The sequence below is a fragment of the Anser anser genome (genome assembly GCF_964211835.1).
Source record: "Anser anser genome assembly, chromosome: 2".
Taxonomy (NCBI): Eukaryota; Metazoa; Chordata; class Aves; order Anseriformes; family Anatidae; genus Anser; species Anser anser.
This window is the reverse complement of record NC_139721.1, coordinates 72895808-72912123: the sequence shown is the minus strand read 5'-3', so window position 1 is coordinate 72912123 and position 16316 is coordinate 72895808. Positions and strand designations below refer to the sequence as shown.

The 16316-nt window shown below is 41.1% G+C and overlaps 1 protein-coding gene across 1 annotated transcript; it reads left to right on the top strand.

Moving 5' to 3' along the window:
- Positions 1–380: 380 nt before the first annotated feature.
- Positions 381–14558, top strand: LOC310893198 (uncharacterized protein). Its single transcript, XM_083821807.1, has 4 exons — positions 381–1199; positions 7872–7999; positions 8689–8850; positions 14179–14558. The coding sequence occupies exons 1-4, from the start codon at positions 1142–1144 to the stop codon at positions 14197–14199; spliced, it is 369 nt and encodes a 122-aa protein (XP_083677933.1). The 5' UTR covers positions 381–1141; the 3' UTR covers positions 14200–14558.
- The last annotated feature ends 1758 nt before the right edge of the window (positions 14559–16316 follow it).

Below are 16316 nucleotides of genomic sequence, written 5' to 3'. Positions count from 1 at the left end.
ACCCACAGTCCTGTCTATAAATATTAAATACTGCATGAGATAAGCTTTATTAACAACATCTGCAACTATCTTTTAGCTCACAGACTGGTTTGAAATTTCTACTACTTTTAAATAGATGTTTCACTACAGTCTTTCACTGAACTTTCTAGTGAAAGTTTCTCATTTCACGCTTGCATCAACGAATGGACCTTTCATGCCAGGCAATTAATCCTGATTGATAGCAACATAAAGTGAAAACAGGTTTTGTTTCTGTATTTAAATAAAAATTAACACGCTAAAGAGAGAGACATATACGTATGAACTTACCCCAAACCAGAAAAGTAGCACTCTTGGTTTGCTGGTATTTCTGTTAAGTTACTCAGCTTGTGATTGCCTTAGCTTAACAACACTTTTGAGCCCACAAAGATGTAGACATGTGGAAGCTCACCGGTATTATGCTGAACTTATATTATTTGATTCTTTAGAAAATAAAAATAGGACCCTTCGACATATTATGTCTAGAATTCTTTATAAACTGAATATAGACTCGAACAGCTGCATGCTGTTAAATTACTACATGTACCCCAAAGGCCTACCTGTGCATTCCTTCCCTAAATGTAGACCTCTTGAACGTGATGAAATGACTGAATTATATCAGCATGAGAATCAGATCCCTAAAGGATAGAGCTTCAGTGGATGCTATTGTCAGGAAAGCATCTGAAGGCAGGTGAATTCTGAAGACTGGTATACCTAAGACCTTATATATAATTCATACCCAGGTTACAAATGTAAGGAGGTAAGCAACAAAGAAACTACCTTGAGGAATTCTCACTAAGCATATTTGGGTTGCCATCAGGTACAATATATTTTTCCCAGTCACCACCATGCCACAGCACATTCACTGCTACAGAGGCTGTTTTCCCGACTACCCTCCCTTCTGCGGCAATCAAAGATTTCTTAACTCTCCCTTCCAAACATTTCTGAGGCTTTACAACTTGTCACAAGACAGTAACACCTTTCTCTCTTTCTGCTAACATACCTTGAGACCAATCCTGCTGCTTATCTTTATTTCCAGAAGATATGGGTTAGCTGGGTATGGCAAAGGAAGAAGAAAGGAGGTCTTCCAAAGATGTTGTACTAATCCAGGAGAAGCTGGGCTGAGATGATGCACACAGTTGGCTCACCACCGTGTCATTGGGCAGCTGCAGTCACGAGACAAGGTAATGTTTTTCTCTTTGGAAAGGGTTGTGGTCACCTTCCTCACCCTGCTCCTGCAGCCAACATATAATTAGAAACAAGAACAACTCTCTCTGAATTAACAAGGAAGAGATTGGATGAACTGGTCAGCAAAGAGGGGTGGATGAAATATGGATTATCAGGAGAACATCACTGGCCTGATTCAAAGCCTACAGATATTAATGAGGTTTTCTACTCGCTCCAATTGGTTTTCCCAAATTTTTCACATCATTTGCAAACATGGGTAGTAATGACTTGGCTTTTTATACAACCTTTCCTCTGTCATTTCTTCCCCTCTTCCTCCTTAATGTGAAGTTAAGCATGTCTTAATCATACCTCTAGTCACTTGTATTGGTGCACCCAGGAATAGCCTGTAACCACAAGAACTTTTACAGGAACCTACTGTTTAATGGCCCCAAAGGGCCAACATGAAGGAAGAATCTCTAATGTGCTTTAAATACCCTGTACCTTACATTAGGTGACTGACTAACCTTTGGAAACTTTTTATTTCTCTATCTTCTCCTAGTGTGTCAGCTCTCCTCACACTCCAGTCTCAGTGCAGGGGAGGGGTATAAGTTATGACATAATTAACCTGAAACAACACTCCCTTTCTTTAGGTGAGTCATTTGCAGTTATCCAGAAAATGTACAGCATGAAAATTACCTCCGGTTCAGGGTAGTAAGAATACAAAGTAGCCACTTAGAGTTACTTCGGAAAAATAAATATGGAACACTTCTAATTTATAAATAAAGAAAACTAATTTCCTACCATTCACAGTAAGTGGCTAGAATAACCAGATTACACAGCTTCCCGTGCATTCCCAACCAGGCCTGTGAGTGGGGTGGTGCTCTGCCTTATTGCCTGAGGGACAGCCCAGAAAGCAAACGGTGATGCACAGAGCTGTGCCTGCCTTCCCCTCTGCCCCGTGGCTCTTTTTCCAAGAGCATTGCCCGCAGCAGCCAGTGTCTGGCACGGCGCTTGTTGCCCGGCCTGCTGGCACAGCGCTGCTTTCCACAAGAGCAGGCAGCAAGCCAAAGCCCCACCTTGTCTCCACCTTCTCATGCCTCAACAGAGAGGGACAAGAGTGAAAAACAAGAGTCCTGCATGGGCTGAGGTTTCCACACGGTGCACGTATGACAGAAATGCCTCACTAGCCACCTAGGGTCTAGAATAGAGACCCCAATCTTTATTAAATAAACATCTATCCATAGTAATTTAAAGGAAGACATTGGTTTAATTTTTATACTGATTCATAACCTGGTGAATTAAAGAAACCCACTGATTTATTTACATTTTTTTCCTTTTAACAGAACACGACAAATGAGAGCGTAAATCCTCCTGAAACATGTTAGATTAATACCTGTCATAATGATGGAAGTGCTTTCACAGCACTGGTTGGTGTTTTAAATATAGTTGTCACAAAAGTCACACTGACTTCAATGAACACAAATGAACCAAAATGCACAGATCTTTGCAAATTTTCAGTCAAACTATATTTTGAAAACTGTCTATTGTTTCTTTGAACTTCCAAGGGAAAATGAAAAACAAGAGAGTGACATTTCCACTGTTCATATCTCCTTTGCTTATGACATGCCGTCCAGTCCCAGGATTTATGAAGCAGGGGCCTGCCAAGTAAGACCCTGTACATATTATGCACAAGCAGTAACAAGCTGTGGGCCACGCAGCAACCTTTGCAGCCCAAGCCATGGCTTCTGTGGAGATTTCTTGGGGTGTTTGGTGCAAGCAGCACCCTGCTTGTCCTCGTTACTGTACACACAGGAGATAGCCATCCTCCTGCAGAGGGTATGGGGACCTTTGAGACAGGGAAGGTGTGTTTGCATGAAGTCACTGGCAGTGATTTTGCATGCAGCTGCTTCCTGCAAGTGGTGAATTTTAAAGCAGGGATTTAGCACTCTCAAGGTGGTCCTGTCCTGATGTAGGAGTGAGCAAGCTCCCACTCGTAAACATTTGTATGCCACCATAGCCTGGCACGACGATTTTCTTGTTGTGCAAGGAGGTGTGAGCTGGAGCTAGGTTCCCATGGCAGGCAGTTGCAGGGGACCTGGGGCCACCCTCACTGCACGTGGGGAGCAGCAGTGGCTTCTTCTGAGGTGCACGCCCTGATCCTCCTCCAGCAGAAACCCTGCTGCACAGACATAAGCACAGCATGTCTGGGGTGCAGAGAGTCCTTTGCTTGCCTGCTGCATCATTTCCAGCCTGCAGAGCTCACGAACGCTGTAACGCACCAAAGAGGTGTGCCTCTATGTTATTGCTGTACACCCTTTTCTTCTTGTTGCATGCCAGCCGTTGTAGCAAAAATACAGGGATTTTCCAAACTGAAGGTTTTCATGCACTACCCTACAGCTACTGCAGCTCTGAAACACTTCTTTATCGAGTTGCCCAATCCTAGCTGAACTGCTGCCAAACTGCCAGCCTATGTTAAGCAATAGGTCAGCCTCCAGTGCACGGGCCTCCCAGAGCAGGTACAGCTTCCCCATTCCCCATTAGTCTCAGACCATAGCAAATTAAGTGGACAGCTCATGCAACTGAAGGTGTAGCATTTTTAATCACTTGAAAAAGAATGACATTTGCAAGACTGTCATTGCAAATTCAGTTTCAAAAGAGTTTCATATTTCATAAGTGTCTAGTTTTTTCAGTTTACCAAATTACATGTGATTCATTTATGCATTGCAGTTGCATCTACAAACTGTTGTCTAATACAGATGTTGAAAACTACATTTTTTACCCTACAGCTTTATGAGTACCTCATTCCTTCCCAAAAAGGCTAATAATGGCTATACCTGGAATTTCTAAATGTATTTAACATAGACTCTAAAATTTAAAAATATATATTTATGCATATATATATGATATTATGATTCTAGAATTTTTGTTTTGTTTTGTTGTTGTTTGGTTGTTTTTGGATTCTTGAGTGCCCAAGTGAGTATAAGTGCATATTTGGATATCTATGTTAGTGTACCCAATTTAGATCATTGCTTGTATTGTTGGCAATCTGAGGACATTTAAGGTCAACTCATAACTGAACCCCAAGATTCTGAGCTGTTATTCCTAAATGGAGGTTTTTCAAGGGAAAGAGCATACAGTTCTTCAGCTGAGTCAAGAAATTAGATAGGAACTTTCCCTTTGTTTGAATTGGAAGCACAAAATGAAATCAGAGGTTTTGTAGTGCTCTGGTAAGCAAGGACAAAACAGGCTGTGGAAAACCCAGGGAAGGAAATTTCAATTAATATGATATCTTCAACAGTCTTGTGACAATGTGTAACAAGAAAACAGCCAATGGAAGTCCTACTAACATTTCAGTTATTGGGTTAAGACTTGGAAAGGAATAGTGATTGAGAAAGGGAAGAAAGGCATCAGCAGAAAAAGAAAACAAAAACAATTTTTCCCCAAGGCCTTATTGCAAAATTAAGCTATAAAATATTTGTATCCAGCACCCCTACTGGGAGGCCTCCGTCACTGGGCCCTGGGGACGTAGGGCCAAGAGTCCCCATGTGCAGCTCTAGCAGTAGGGTAAACTTCGTTTCTGACATGGCAAGGTGAGCTGGGTATCACTGCCTCCTGGAAAAGAGAACAAGCTGGTTTTATTTTCAGCAATGTTCTAAGCAAAGCCAAACAGTTCTAACTTTTTACTGCAACTGGGAACCGAATGCATGGGCATGAAGAGGGTGCTTCAGGGAGGTGTATGATGAAAGATCCTGCTAACACCATTGTAAAAGCAAGGCTGCAGCAGGGTGCTGAAAGGATGCCATGGGTAGCTTTCTTTCTGGAACTTCCATTTTTAATGGCAGAGAAATTGAAAAGTGAGCAAAAGGATTTTGAATTCCTGAGCTCATGGCTGCTTTGAGAAGCCGAAGGAGGGGCTGACAAGCACCTAGACAGCAAGGCTTAATTCAGTCCCTTTGGATCCTGAACCTGATGTCTCAGCCCCAAAATCAAAGAGATCCCCCCCACACCTTGAACCCTGAGGGGACGGAAGCCCCAGCAGAGAAGCACTCTTTTGCCATTCAGTGGGGCAAGGGGGAGGCGAACAGAGAGCACCAACAGACGTGCCCTAAACATTTTTTTGTTGTACACTGTGTTACAAGGCTTGAGAGGCATTGCTGAGAAACGGAGTTGCAAACTGGAGAAAAGTTTGCAGCTATAATAACAGTATTTATTGTTTCATAATTTACTTGTAGCTTTGTGAAATGTATCTGGGTAAATGGCTGTCCCAGTCCAAGGCAAGGACAGCCTCTGGCAGCCTGAGCAAGGTTAGCAGTTCTGCTCAGCGAGCAGGGAGGTCACAAGGTTTTGTGCTACAGACCGTGCAAGCTTAGGAGACAGAAAAAACAATTTCCATGTCTTCTTGAAGGTCTTTCCCCCGTTCCCCATTCGATTCAGTTCAACTACTGGCTATCTTAGGACAGGAGCAGCTGGTAGAGGTCCAGGGGCCACGGAGGGCTCGAGGCACAGCCAGCAGGGAGGTGAGCAGCTGAAAGGGAGTTTCATTGCTTGAAACTAATGTTTATCACCCAGCAAAACTCAGCGTTCACAGTTGATGGGGAAAGGAACAGCCTAGAAATTGCTTCCATACAGGAAAAGACTGTGAGCTGTTGCAGCTGAAGAATAGCTGTAGCAATCAGTTACTATTACTCTGTTTATCTACGCAGTCAGATTGGTGGGTTTTTGTTCCCCCTTCTCAGAGAAAACAAACAAACAAAACCCCTCAAGCAAACCACAAAGTAAAAGCTTTGTTAGCTATTTGATTCATATCTGCCATTGGGAAAAATTACCTAATTCAGCGTAATTTTCCCAGTTGCCCAGGTGTGGCCTAAATCACTGCTTTAGGGGCAACTCCCTTAGATTTGAACTCAGACCCTGCTATGGCCAGTCACGTCCTTGCAGGAGGGTTGCATCTGAACAACACGAGCAGTGTTTCAACTAAATGACTGCATTTCTTTTCCTAGAGGATCCCTGCTACCACTGGTTGTAGGATGGAGGCTAGTCTGAGGATACACTGACTGCATAGTCTATCTCATTAGTTGGAAAAGGAAGCAAACACGGAGATTCTAGGGAGAAAAAAGGGCAATGTTGTATTAAAGTAATTAAATGCCATCCCAGGCTCCAACAGACTACTTGGCTCTGAGCAATTATGAATAATGCTGGGTACACGGGATGAAACTTAATTTAGGCTGCAGTTTCATAGTCACTTCAAGCTAATCTAAGTTGGCACCATATAAAAGAAACAGTCTCGCCTGCCTGCCTCGCCTGTCCCCAGCAACACTGCTCCCTCACTTATTTATTTATTTTCTTTTCCTGCTGCTACTCCATTCCCTCTTCCCCCCACCCCCTGGACACACAGAGCAGCTTTATCTGTCTCGGCGTGGTATGAAGTAGGACAGGAGGCATGCCCGCGCAGAGACAGGCAAAGCTGATCCCTGCTCTACTCAAGCACACTTAGAGCCATCCTGTGCCCTGCTCTAGGTTAGAGCTGTCTTGTTAATAACATGAAAAGAAATAAACAAACAAAACCAACCCAACCAGAAACAACAGAGAAGGATTTTGGTTTCCTGATCTGTTTTGGGGTGGGGTGGGCAGGTGCCTCAGCAACAATTTCAAGCACTAGTGGAAACGTGGCCAAACACCCCAAGTATGGTAAAACTGTGGAGCAGCTGAAGAACCAGGACTTGAAACTGCCTGCAGTCAGTACTAATTTTGGCATTTGCTAGCTTAACTTTGCTTTGTATTAATGTTGTGTAACATATTCACTTCCAGAGGTCACAGCCCATCAGCCCTCATCCACTCGTCAATTGTCAAAGTAAGGGCAAGCAAAATCCTATTTCAGCTGGGGTGGGAGGTTTTCTTTCTAGTATTCAAAAAAAAAGAACAACAAAAAAAACCCCACGATGTTTGGCATGTTAGGATATAGACACCCTTCCACCACTGTGGAGGGGGAGTTTATCTTTGGATACTATGATGGGACATTGACCTCAATCAATGTTTTGGAGTCATTGATCCCATGTCAGGAAGCCCAAGTTGAACTCAGCAAACACAAATGAAGTGTGTGCCCATGAGTGTACAGCTTATTCTACCTTTTCTGGATTTCATATTTATTTTCATAGGAGCAACCTCAGTCCCAGAACTGAACATCTATGCTTGTTTTTAGGTAAACACACAAGACAAAATATGACCGAAGTGCGGAGGCATTATTTAAGATACTTAAACTACAAATAAAGGCTTAGTAATCAAAAAGCCCCCTATGATAATTTCTAAAGTCACATGCTCATTTTGCAGGAGGTAGGCTTTGTTGTGCTCTGGAAAAGTAAAGCAACTGTAAGGCAAGTATTACTTGGGTGTAAATTTTATTAAGATCTGCTCTTTACTGCCAGAGATATTTAAAGGGGTTCCATATAAACCAGCACTGTTTACAGATATCTTCTCAGTAGTGGCACTCCATTGTTAAACATTAATTCTTAGGAATGTGTATGTTGTGCAACCTTTTTACATGCTACTCGAATCTGTTAGCAATTTGTAAGGACACTTTTGGTAATTTAAGATTAAAGCATAGGTTTGGGAAAAAAGTTCCCTACACAAAATATAGGAATGCACACATTAAAGTGTAAACTTTTTTTTCTTCTTTTTTTTTTTCCTTGCAGTAAAGGTTCCCAGAAGTCTGTGTAACAGGCATTTAATTATTATGCTAGTATTGAAGAAGGGGAGCAAAAAAGACGTTGACAACTTGTCCCCTCTGGTATATTTGCATTCCAGCAGTGGAGGAGAACAGGTATACAAGTGGTAAAAGCAAGCTGGCAAAAAGGCTAGGGAAATAATGTAAAATTTGGGACCATTTCTAGGGAGGCAAGCAAGCAAGAGTACTATTTTTAATGCAAGCTTCCTGTTGAAAGCGTCATAGGTGAGAGGTCTCTGCTCCGCCTGTTGGTGGAGAGGAAGAAAAAATTCTCCATAGAGAATTAAATAGAGTGAACACCCACATTTTCCAGCATCTCTCAGGGAGTGTGCAGCAATACTTGTGTATGAGCTGAGTTTTCTTTGTCTTTTTGGAAAAGAGGAAGTGAATCAGAAACCCCCAGAGAGATTCCAGAAGAAAAAAAAAAATAGAAAAAAATAGAAAGAAAAAAAAAAAGGAAAAAAAAAAAAAAAAAAACGGAGTTATCTTCTTGCCAGCAGGCAACCCTGCCTGACCTACAGTTACGACTTCAGGGAGATTCATGGACAAATGTACCTCACTGTCCAAACCCCACACAGAGGTGTTTGCTTGCTTGTTTGTGCTTTTTTGGGGGGGAGGGATTTTATGGTTTAGCCCAGGTCTGTTACTTCAGAGCGCTTTGACTATTGGCTGTGAAGGGAGCCCACCAGGCTGGGGGTGGCATAGCTGTGCTATCACGTCCTGTAACAATGGAGAGGACTTCATTTCATTGTTTTACAGGGTGTTCTGCTTTTTGCTTACCACAGGTTGAAGACCATGAAGAAAAACATCCAATGTGCAGATTCTTTGGCTGTTTATTAGTGTTATCCTGGACTGATCTGCTTGGTATCTGGAGGCTTCTAGGAAAAGCAGCCAGTAGTTATATGTCAAGAAGCATTACATCTGACATCAGTCCTTCCCTGCGAAAGGTTTGTTTTGGTGATTAGCTGAGATATTGGGGATTCACTTAAATCTTGTCTGTGGGAAAGCACATCACTGACCATGAGAAAAGCACACACACATTGCATAAATGGCAACATGTGTTAAAATGCTTGTGTAAGGAGATTCAGACTGACCCTAGCAGGCAGAGAGAGCTAGAATATGCACTTACAGAAAGTATCTCATTCAGTGAAGCATAATGCACGCTGCAGAAAGTTCGATGCGGTGTCCAGGTGTCAGAGCTGGTCCATATTTTTAGACTCTATAACCTCAGAGTTTGTCTATACAACTGTGCAATTTCCTTAGCTGTTTTGAAAGCCCGATTCTTGTTGGGGACATTTTTCAAAATGCCCGTGGTAGGAAGAAATTGCCCACCTACATCTGAAGCCAAGAAAAATTCCTACAGGAGCTGTCGTGACTCAAGAAGAAACGTGCTCTGCCAAACTGGAACGAGTTCTAAGGGAGCAGGGCTTATGATCAATCCATTACATAAACCTCAGATAAGGGAGTGGCAAGAAACTTTCCTGCCACCAACCAAGAAAAACAGTTAAGGGAAAACAAAGCAGCCACTGCATCTGCTCTTAACAATCTACTCCATCTCAGTAGCGCAAGGGCCCCAAAGGGCCTGGTGGTAAATACAGAAGAAATCGAAACCAGAGATTAAGCTGCTGTGCTGAGCCATAATGTCATTTCTTCTAACATCTCCAGGCACAGACAGCAGCTGCAGTTAAGTAGATAGCCTTAGGAAATAGCTTCTTAGTGCAAGAAAGCAGGAGAAAAGTCATTTTCTTTCCTCACATTCTTTTTGCAGTATTTGTTGCTGAAGTTACAAAACTGCTATGAAATGTAAGAATAAAAGACAGTCTTGTGTAGCAAGAGCAAATCAGAGAATTTAAGAAGCATATCTTGATCCCAAGCAGGGTCCTGCATAGGTTTCCATGAACTGATGGTGTCTTTGTGCATCAAACCACCAAAGACACATGGAGAACACTATTGTCTCACAGAGGTAAAGCCTCTCAGCAGAGGTTTCAGTAGAAAATGAATGTGAAACAAAATTTGAAGCTATGTTTCATACTAAATCTGTCATCATTTAGTACTTTGTTGTTACATGTTGACATTAATGACCAGAACCCCTGCAAGTTGTTCTATGTACTGTGCGAGATAATACTGTCAAAATCTAGGGGGGAGAAGAAAACAGTGAAATGGATGTTCATCCAGTGGCTGCAGTGAGATAAAGATCTTTATTTCACTGACCTAGTTCATTCTGAGGGAAAGGAAAGGTTTTGTGCAAACAAAACATAAAAATGTTCGACAGGTTAAATGAGAAGTCTTAATAATCGGTGAAACATTTATCCACGGACAAAACATATGCACATAAGAAATGAACTCTAAGCTCTTTCCCTTAATATCGTGGTACTTTTTCATCATGTAAGAAGACATGTCTTTCCAATTTTTTATCACCATCACTTAAGGATTCAGACGTGACACTTAAAAAATGCAAAACATACTGAAACCTCCTCATAATTTTCAGTTAGCTACAGAATACCTTGAAAACCAAATTCTTTAATAGCTGTGGCGAGGAAATGCAGTTAAGTTACAGTAGGAGAGTATAAGTCTCTCACACATCCTAGAAATAATTAATCTGGCAATGTCTTCATTCCGTCTTCGCATTTCCCTGACAGCCCAGTTCAGGCCAGGACAACAGACAGGGCTTATACTGACGCAGAGGAGTTCTCGAGCTAAGGTGCCCTAAGTCAGATCTGAACAAAAATAAATAAATAAATAAATAAAAATAAACCAACCACTACCACAACCAAGGACCTAAGCAAACAAAGAAACAAAAAAATCCCAAACATAGTTAAAAAAAAAAAAAAGTAAAATTTTGTAAGAACAACCAGATTAGCTCAGACTAAAGATCCACCTAGCCCACTGTCCTGCCTCTGCCAGAGGCCACCAGCAGTGAGCAGCTGGGGAAGAGAGTAAGATTGGGGTAAAAGTAAATTGGTAATTTCAGGTGCCTCAGTAAATGCTCAGCAACATAAATAAGCTAATGCTTAATTTGTGTTTAATTGAAGTCTACAGTCTTTATAGATGCCTGTTTTTTTCTTAAAGGAATAAGGGAGAGAGGAGGAAGTTTAGCAACACCATAATTAACTACTTAGGGTAAATCCTCCCATCAGATTCATGAGACAGATTTCAGATAAGCAGCTCAAATGAAGGATTATCTTGCCAGCAATGCGGAAATGTTGATCAGCTTGATATTTCCATTCTGCAGACAAGAGTTCACGCTGGCTGTTCACTATTTTCTGCAAGGAGGTAAATCTCCACAAAGGTAGCAGGTCTGATCCAGAGGGGATTTTATTTTTAAAACCCTGGCATGTGACAATCTTGTACTTGTTGCTTTTCAGGCAGAAATGAGATCTGAATATAAATGATGCTCAGATACCCTATTTGAGCAGGGTTACTAAGCAGACAGATGCCCTGGTGATATATGATGGATGGGATGGAGCGTACTGCATATGTGCTAATATTGTCTTAATGCAAACATTAGCACTTGTGAGTATTACTGAGAATTCAAGCATTTTGGAAATATTAAGTTCAATTAAAAAAAAAAATACAACTCTCTCAGCATATCCTTGATGGCATTTAAAGACAAGTGGAACCCACCTAGCCAGTATATTTAAATTTCAAGGAAATAAATCCTTTCCATCATCAGGAATCCACTGAAAAAAAAAAAAAAAGTATACAAAAGTTAAACTGGAGCCTTCTGATATGAATAGCAGTGTTGCACACAGCAGTCTTGGCTGGTGTCTGGGCAGCCAATGTGGCTGAACAAGGAAGATACTTCCAATCTCAGTGGAAAGGAGACACATTTATTGGCACCTCGTGCTTAGCTCTTATCCTGCCTGCTTTTTACTGAGCCATTTTCAGCCCAGAGAAGGGGCTGCTGTGTTGTAGTCAACTGCCATCAGCTAGGCAATATACTGCAGAATATTTCAGTATTTCTGACTGTTTTTCTTTGCAGCTATATCCCCTGATATGGACAAAAATATTAGTGTAGCAGGTAGCCCGTCAAAGGATCAAGAACATGGTCTATGGTCTGAAACCACCTTCCAGACGGCCCGCAAGAACCTGGTCTTCCAGTTGATAGACATGCACATCTGATGTTGATCTTTGTTAGGAAGGCAAGCATATGCAAATAAGTTGTTCTGTGCAGTTGAGCCAGGACACTACAGCCAGAAAGTACTGAAGTCAAGCTTTGATCAGAAGAGGGAATATTTGCAAGCAAGACCTTCTTGCACTTCAAGTCCAATTAATTCATTCACTGCAAACCAGTCATTACAAGGAAAATGGAAGCTAACAGTACCTGCAGGGCAGGCAATGCAGGTGCCTTTCACACCAGATCCTATGAAGTATTTACACAAGCCCAAAGAGGGAGGGCTATCATTTTGTCACACTGACGTCTGACAAGTAACAGAAGTTTAATATAATTTTTCCTCTTGCTGCCAAGGTAGCAGTTGAGAATATGGTCTGGATGCTGTTTTTCTCATGTATCATCTGCATCAAGCTTTTTAATTTCCAGCAGCAAGACTGGATGGCTTTTGTCTCATTCAGAAGTGATAGAGATGGCTTTAACAATATCCTAATTTCAATGTCAGGATCTAAATGCAGTTTACTGCATAGGGTTCTGCAAGGATCTCTCTCTCTTCTTCCTTACATAGTAGAAATAAATAAATACACACTTCAGTTATTTTTCTTTTTAACGAGCAAGAGAAGATCCAGAAGCCTCTAGGAAGCAAATAAGCAAACAAAACCAAAACAAATCAAAAACAACAACAGCAACAAAAAACAACACACAACCAAACACCAGATAATACAAGAGTTGCTATTACTGCACTCACAGAAGTAGTACCAGTCTCTTCAGATTTCATCACTTGAATACAGACTGCATATTTGACTAGAGTAGATACAAGAAATTCTGTATGTCCAGGGAAACGTTTTTCATTCCCATTGTTTGACTTATGCAAATAGGTTGGAGATTTTGCCCACAAGCAAAATATCATATTGCCCATCCTGACAAAAGAAAAGGTATTGTAGTCATGCCCCACAGTTTCCCCATGTGAAATTATTATTAGGTGTCCATATTATTATTATTAGGTGTCCATAAGAGAAAGGTAGACAGTGAAGTGTTTTAACTAGTGTTTCTTCAAAGAGGAGGCTGTTCACTTAAAGTTCATCTCATTAACTACACTTTTTTGTGTTTTGCAGTGGTAGAATGAATCTGTTACAACAGAAAAAAAAAAAAAAAGTGTTTTAAACTTGGAACCTAGCCCTGTCCCATCCTTAGTCATATGAAATCCCCCCAAAAAACCCCAAACAAAAATAATTTTTCCTGAATGCATGCCTAAGCAGATAAGCCTCACAGTGAGATTTCCAACCAGTACTCAGGAGACTTAGGTATCAAATTCCCACCAACTGAAAAAAAAAAAAAAAAAAAAACAACAAAAAAAAACCTTTTTCCCTCCAAGAGCACTGAGATAAGATCATGTGCAGACATCACAACACACTCGGCTCATGTCTGCGCATTTAGCTCTCAAGTGCTGGTATTGTTTCTGAAGATGTTCAGCTGTGGGCTCCCAGGCATATGAGCTGAGTCTGACGGCCGCACTCTCTTGGAGATTGCCATTTCTCACTCCAGAAACCAGCACTTAAGGTACCATGGCTGAGCCCAAGAACACCAATGGGGCAGCTCACCAGTGAGTCACGAGGATGCCCACACTGCCCACACAAAATAATTTAAAGCCCTACAAAGCAGACCCAGTGCTATCATCTCCACACAGGCAGCTGCTTCCTGTCAGGAAGAAAAAGCTCCATGTGTTCAGAGAACAAGATAGCTATCATATTTTTATTTTTATATTTTGCTAGCTCTGTCTTCAGAGATGTCCATTTCAAACGTCTCTGAAAACAGTATTGCATGGCACTAAGGAGACCAATATTGGTAAAAACAATCAAATGACATACAAAACATAAATAAATACAGTAGCTGTCTGTAACGTACACACAGAAACAATGATCACTTGTATGCTCCCAGGCATACAAGCACTTACTGAATGTGGAATCCAAATGAACAGGTAAATTGTTGATCAGCCCTCCGGCAGCAGAGTCACTAGGTGGGATCATTTGCATTACCACCCTTAACCTCTTTATCAGTAATCACCTTGTTGATAACATGCACGCTCATAGGTGCCCAGCTTCCTTCACTGGATAATAAGAAAAACAGTAACATCTCAAACATCCTTTCATCTTTCTTCTTGCAGTCATGCATATGTACCCGTTGAAAAGTGGAGGCAGCTGTGCATGGAAGGCTTGAGTCCCAAAGGCACCCTCTGTATATCGCCCTTGCAATGCCACCAGGAGGTGGCCCTGCCTGCAGCAGTGGATCGCAGCCCTGTGACACAAAGGACAACTGCCTAAAAGGATTTTGGAGGAGCATGCAATGGAATGGAGCCCAGGATATTGCTTTCAGGCAAGAGTTATTCCTTAAAGAAAATGCTTTGCTCTCAGGAGTAGTTCTCATTTTAGGTTCACTACACCTATAAAATTCTGTTTTCATCTTTCTGCACTAACCACTACTCTTTCAGGCAGCCTGCAAGGCTCAGCTTTATAGCAGCAACAGCACTGGATATAATCCTGTTCTACCTCCATTCCTCCTACAGATAGCCCTGAAGCTGTAAAGAAAAAACAATTCTCTGAATGCTTATATATAAGGTAACATTTATAGCAGACATTGAAAACAGTTTCAAACTCTGTAGGCTGTAGCTTGCTTGAAATTTACTAGACTGTACAAGATGCTTGCCAAAAGTCTTACTTTCCATAGCTACAAGGATACGAGAAAGGAAGGAGGAGCAAAGAGGAGAGCGAAGCAAAGAGGAGAGCAATGCTCTCAGTGACCTTGCCCTGTAAAATTGCTTGTGGCTTGGCCGTGACTGCAGAGTCCCTGTTCAGTCACATTTGGTGTTTGTAGTAAATCTAGTTCAGGTTGTTCTTGTGAAATAATCTGTACTTCCCACAGAAAAAAAAAATAAAAAATGTACCTGTAAAGTAAAAGGGCTCTGCAAGTAAGTCTTATTTACTGTCAAGTAGCTGCTGGTTATCTCAATTATTCAATAGCAGAAGGAGCTTTCACAGACCTAGATACTTCTTACGCACTAATTAATACTCTCAGCTCTTACTGAAATTAGTGGTATTATGGGATTGTTACCTTCAGGCATTTAACTTAGATAACCAAGTTCATCCTCTCTTGCTTTAGACATTGCCTCCCAGAGACAGAATTCAGTTCAGTGGACTCCCAGTTTCTTGATTTGGAGAGAAAGCTGAATCCCTCTTTCTTTCTATGTTAGGAATAAAGGGAGCTGTCATTCTCATACACGAGCACGTCTACATTAGACAGGATGGAAATCTGCATCAGGATGTCCTTGTAGTTGATATAAAATAAACAGTAATAAATAAAATTTAGTCCAGATAATACCAACATAGAGAAGGAACACCAGAGAGAAGTCACTTGCCTAGAAAACAGTAAGTCTTCTCTAGTGTCCTTGTCCAGTCATATGACCAGGAAGATAGTCAAAATAAGGTGCAAAATAAACAAAGGCCAAAGGATTTTCTTAGGACACAAATAAGGGAAGAAAGTTCAAGATTACAATAAAATCATTCTCTACCTCAGCTTCTCATCTTTCTATTCATTTCACTCCTTGCTGTTACACTGTAATTTTCTTCGGCAGAAGATAGTCTTTGTCAGCTTTGCAAATGAATCAAATTTATAGACATGAAAACCATATTTTCAAAGGCTTGAAAAGAATTGAAAACTTTTGTTAACACCAGTTTGCTAATGAATTCTCTAAGTTCCAATGCAAGGATGTCTATCAGAAGTGATGGTATAAAAAAGAGTATCATAAGATAAATTTATACCTCTCCACAAAGTGATTAGGTTACTACTGGATGTCAGGATCCACATAACATCAGACCTGTCCCTCTGGGCACATGTTCAAACAATAAGGAAAATTAAACCTCTGTGCAGAAACTACTGAGAAAATAAACAAATGGGGAAAAAAATAAAAATAGACTGAATTAGAATAGCTTTCTAATGCAAAGACACTCAGGTAGAGCTTCTATCCAAAAGATATTCACTAACAATATCACAGATGCACATTTAGGGAAATGGCTCCAAAACCTGAAAACCTTTCTGCTATTTCAAGCCATTTTTTACGATGTTTAAGTGCTATACAGGTATCTATTTGGCTTATTGTTACCCTTACAATGGAAGAGCACTGATTCTCAGCCTGCTGTCAGAACACAATTTATAGAAGATGGACACCCATCCTGCAGATATCTGGGAACCTCAATTCTAAGGAATGTGGGGTATATAATGTACATGCTACATGTTAACACTGTTCAG

Coding starts and splice junctions, on each gene's coding strand:
- LOC310893198 (XM_083821807.1), top strand. CDS start 1,142: ATGATGCACACAGTTGGCTCACCACCGTGTCATTGGGCAGCTGCAGTC. Junction 1,200..7,871: donor AGCTGCAGTCACGAGACAAG/GTAATGTTTTTC, acceptor TTTTCCTTGCAG/TAAAGGTTCCCAGAAGTCTG. Junction 8,851..14,178: donor TCAGTCCTTCCCTGCGAAAG/GTTTGTTTTGGT, acceptor TTCTTCTTGCAG/TCATGCATATGTACCCGTTG.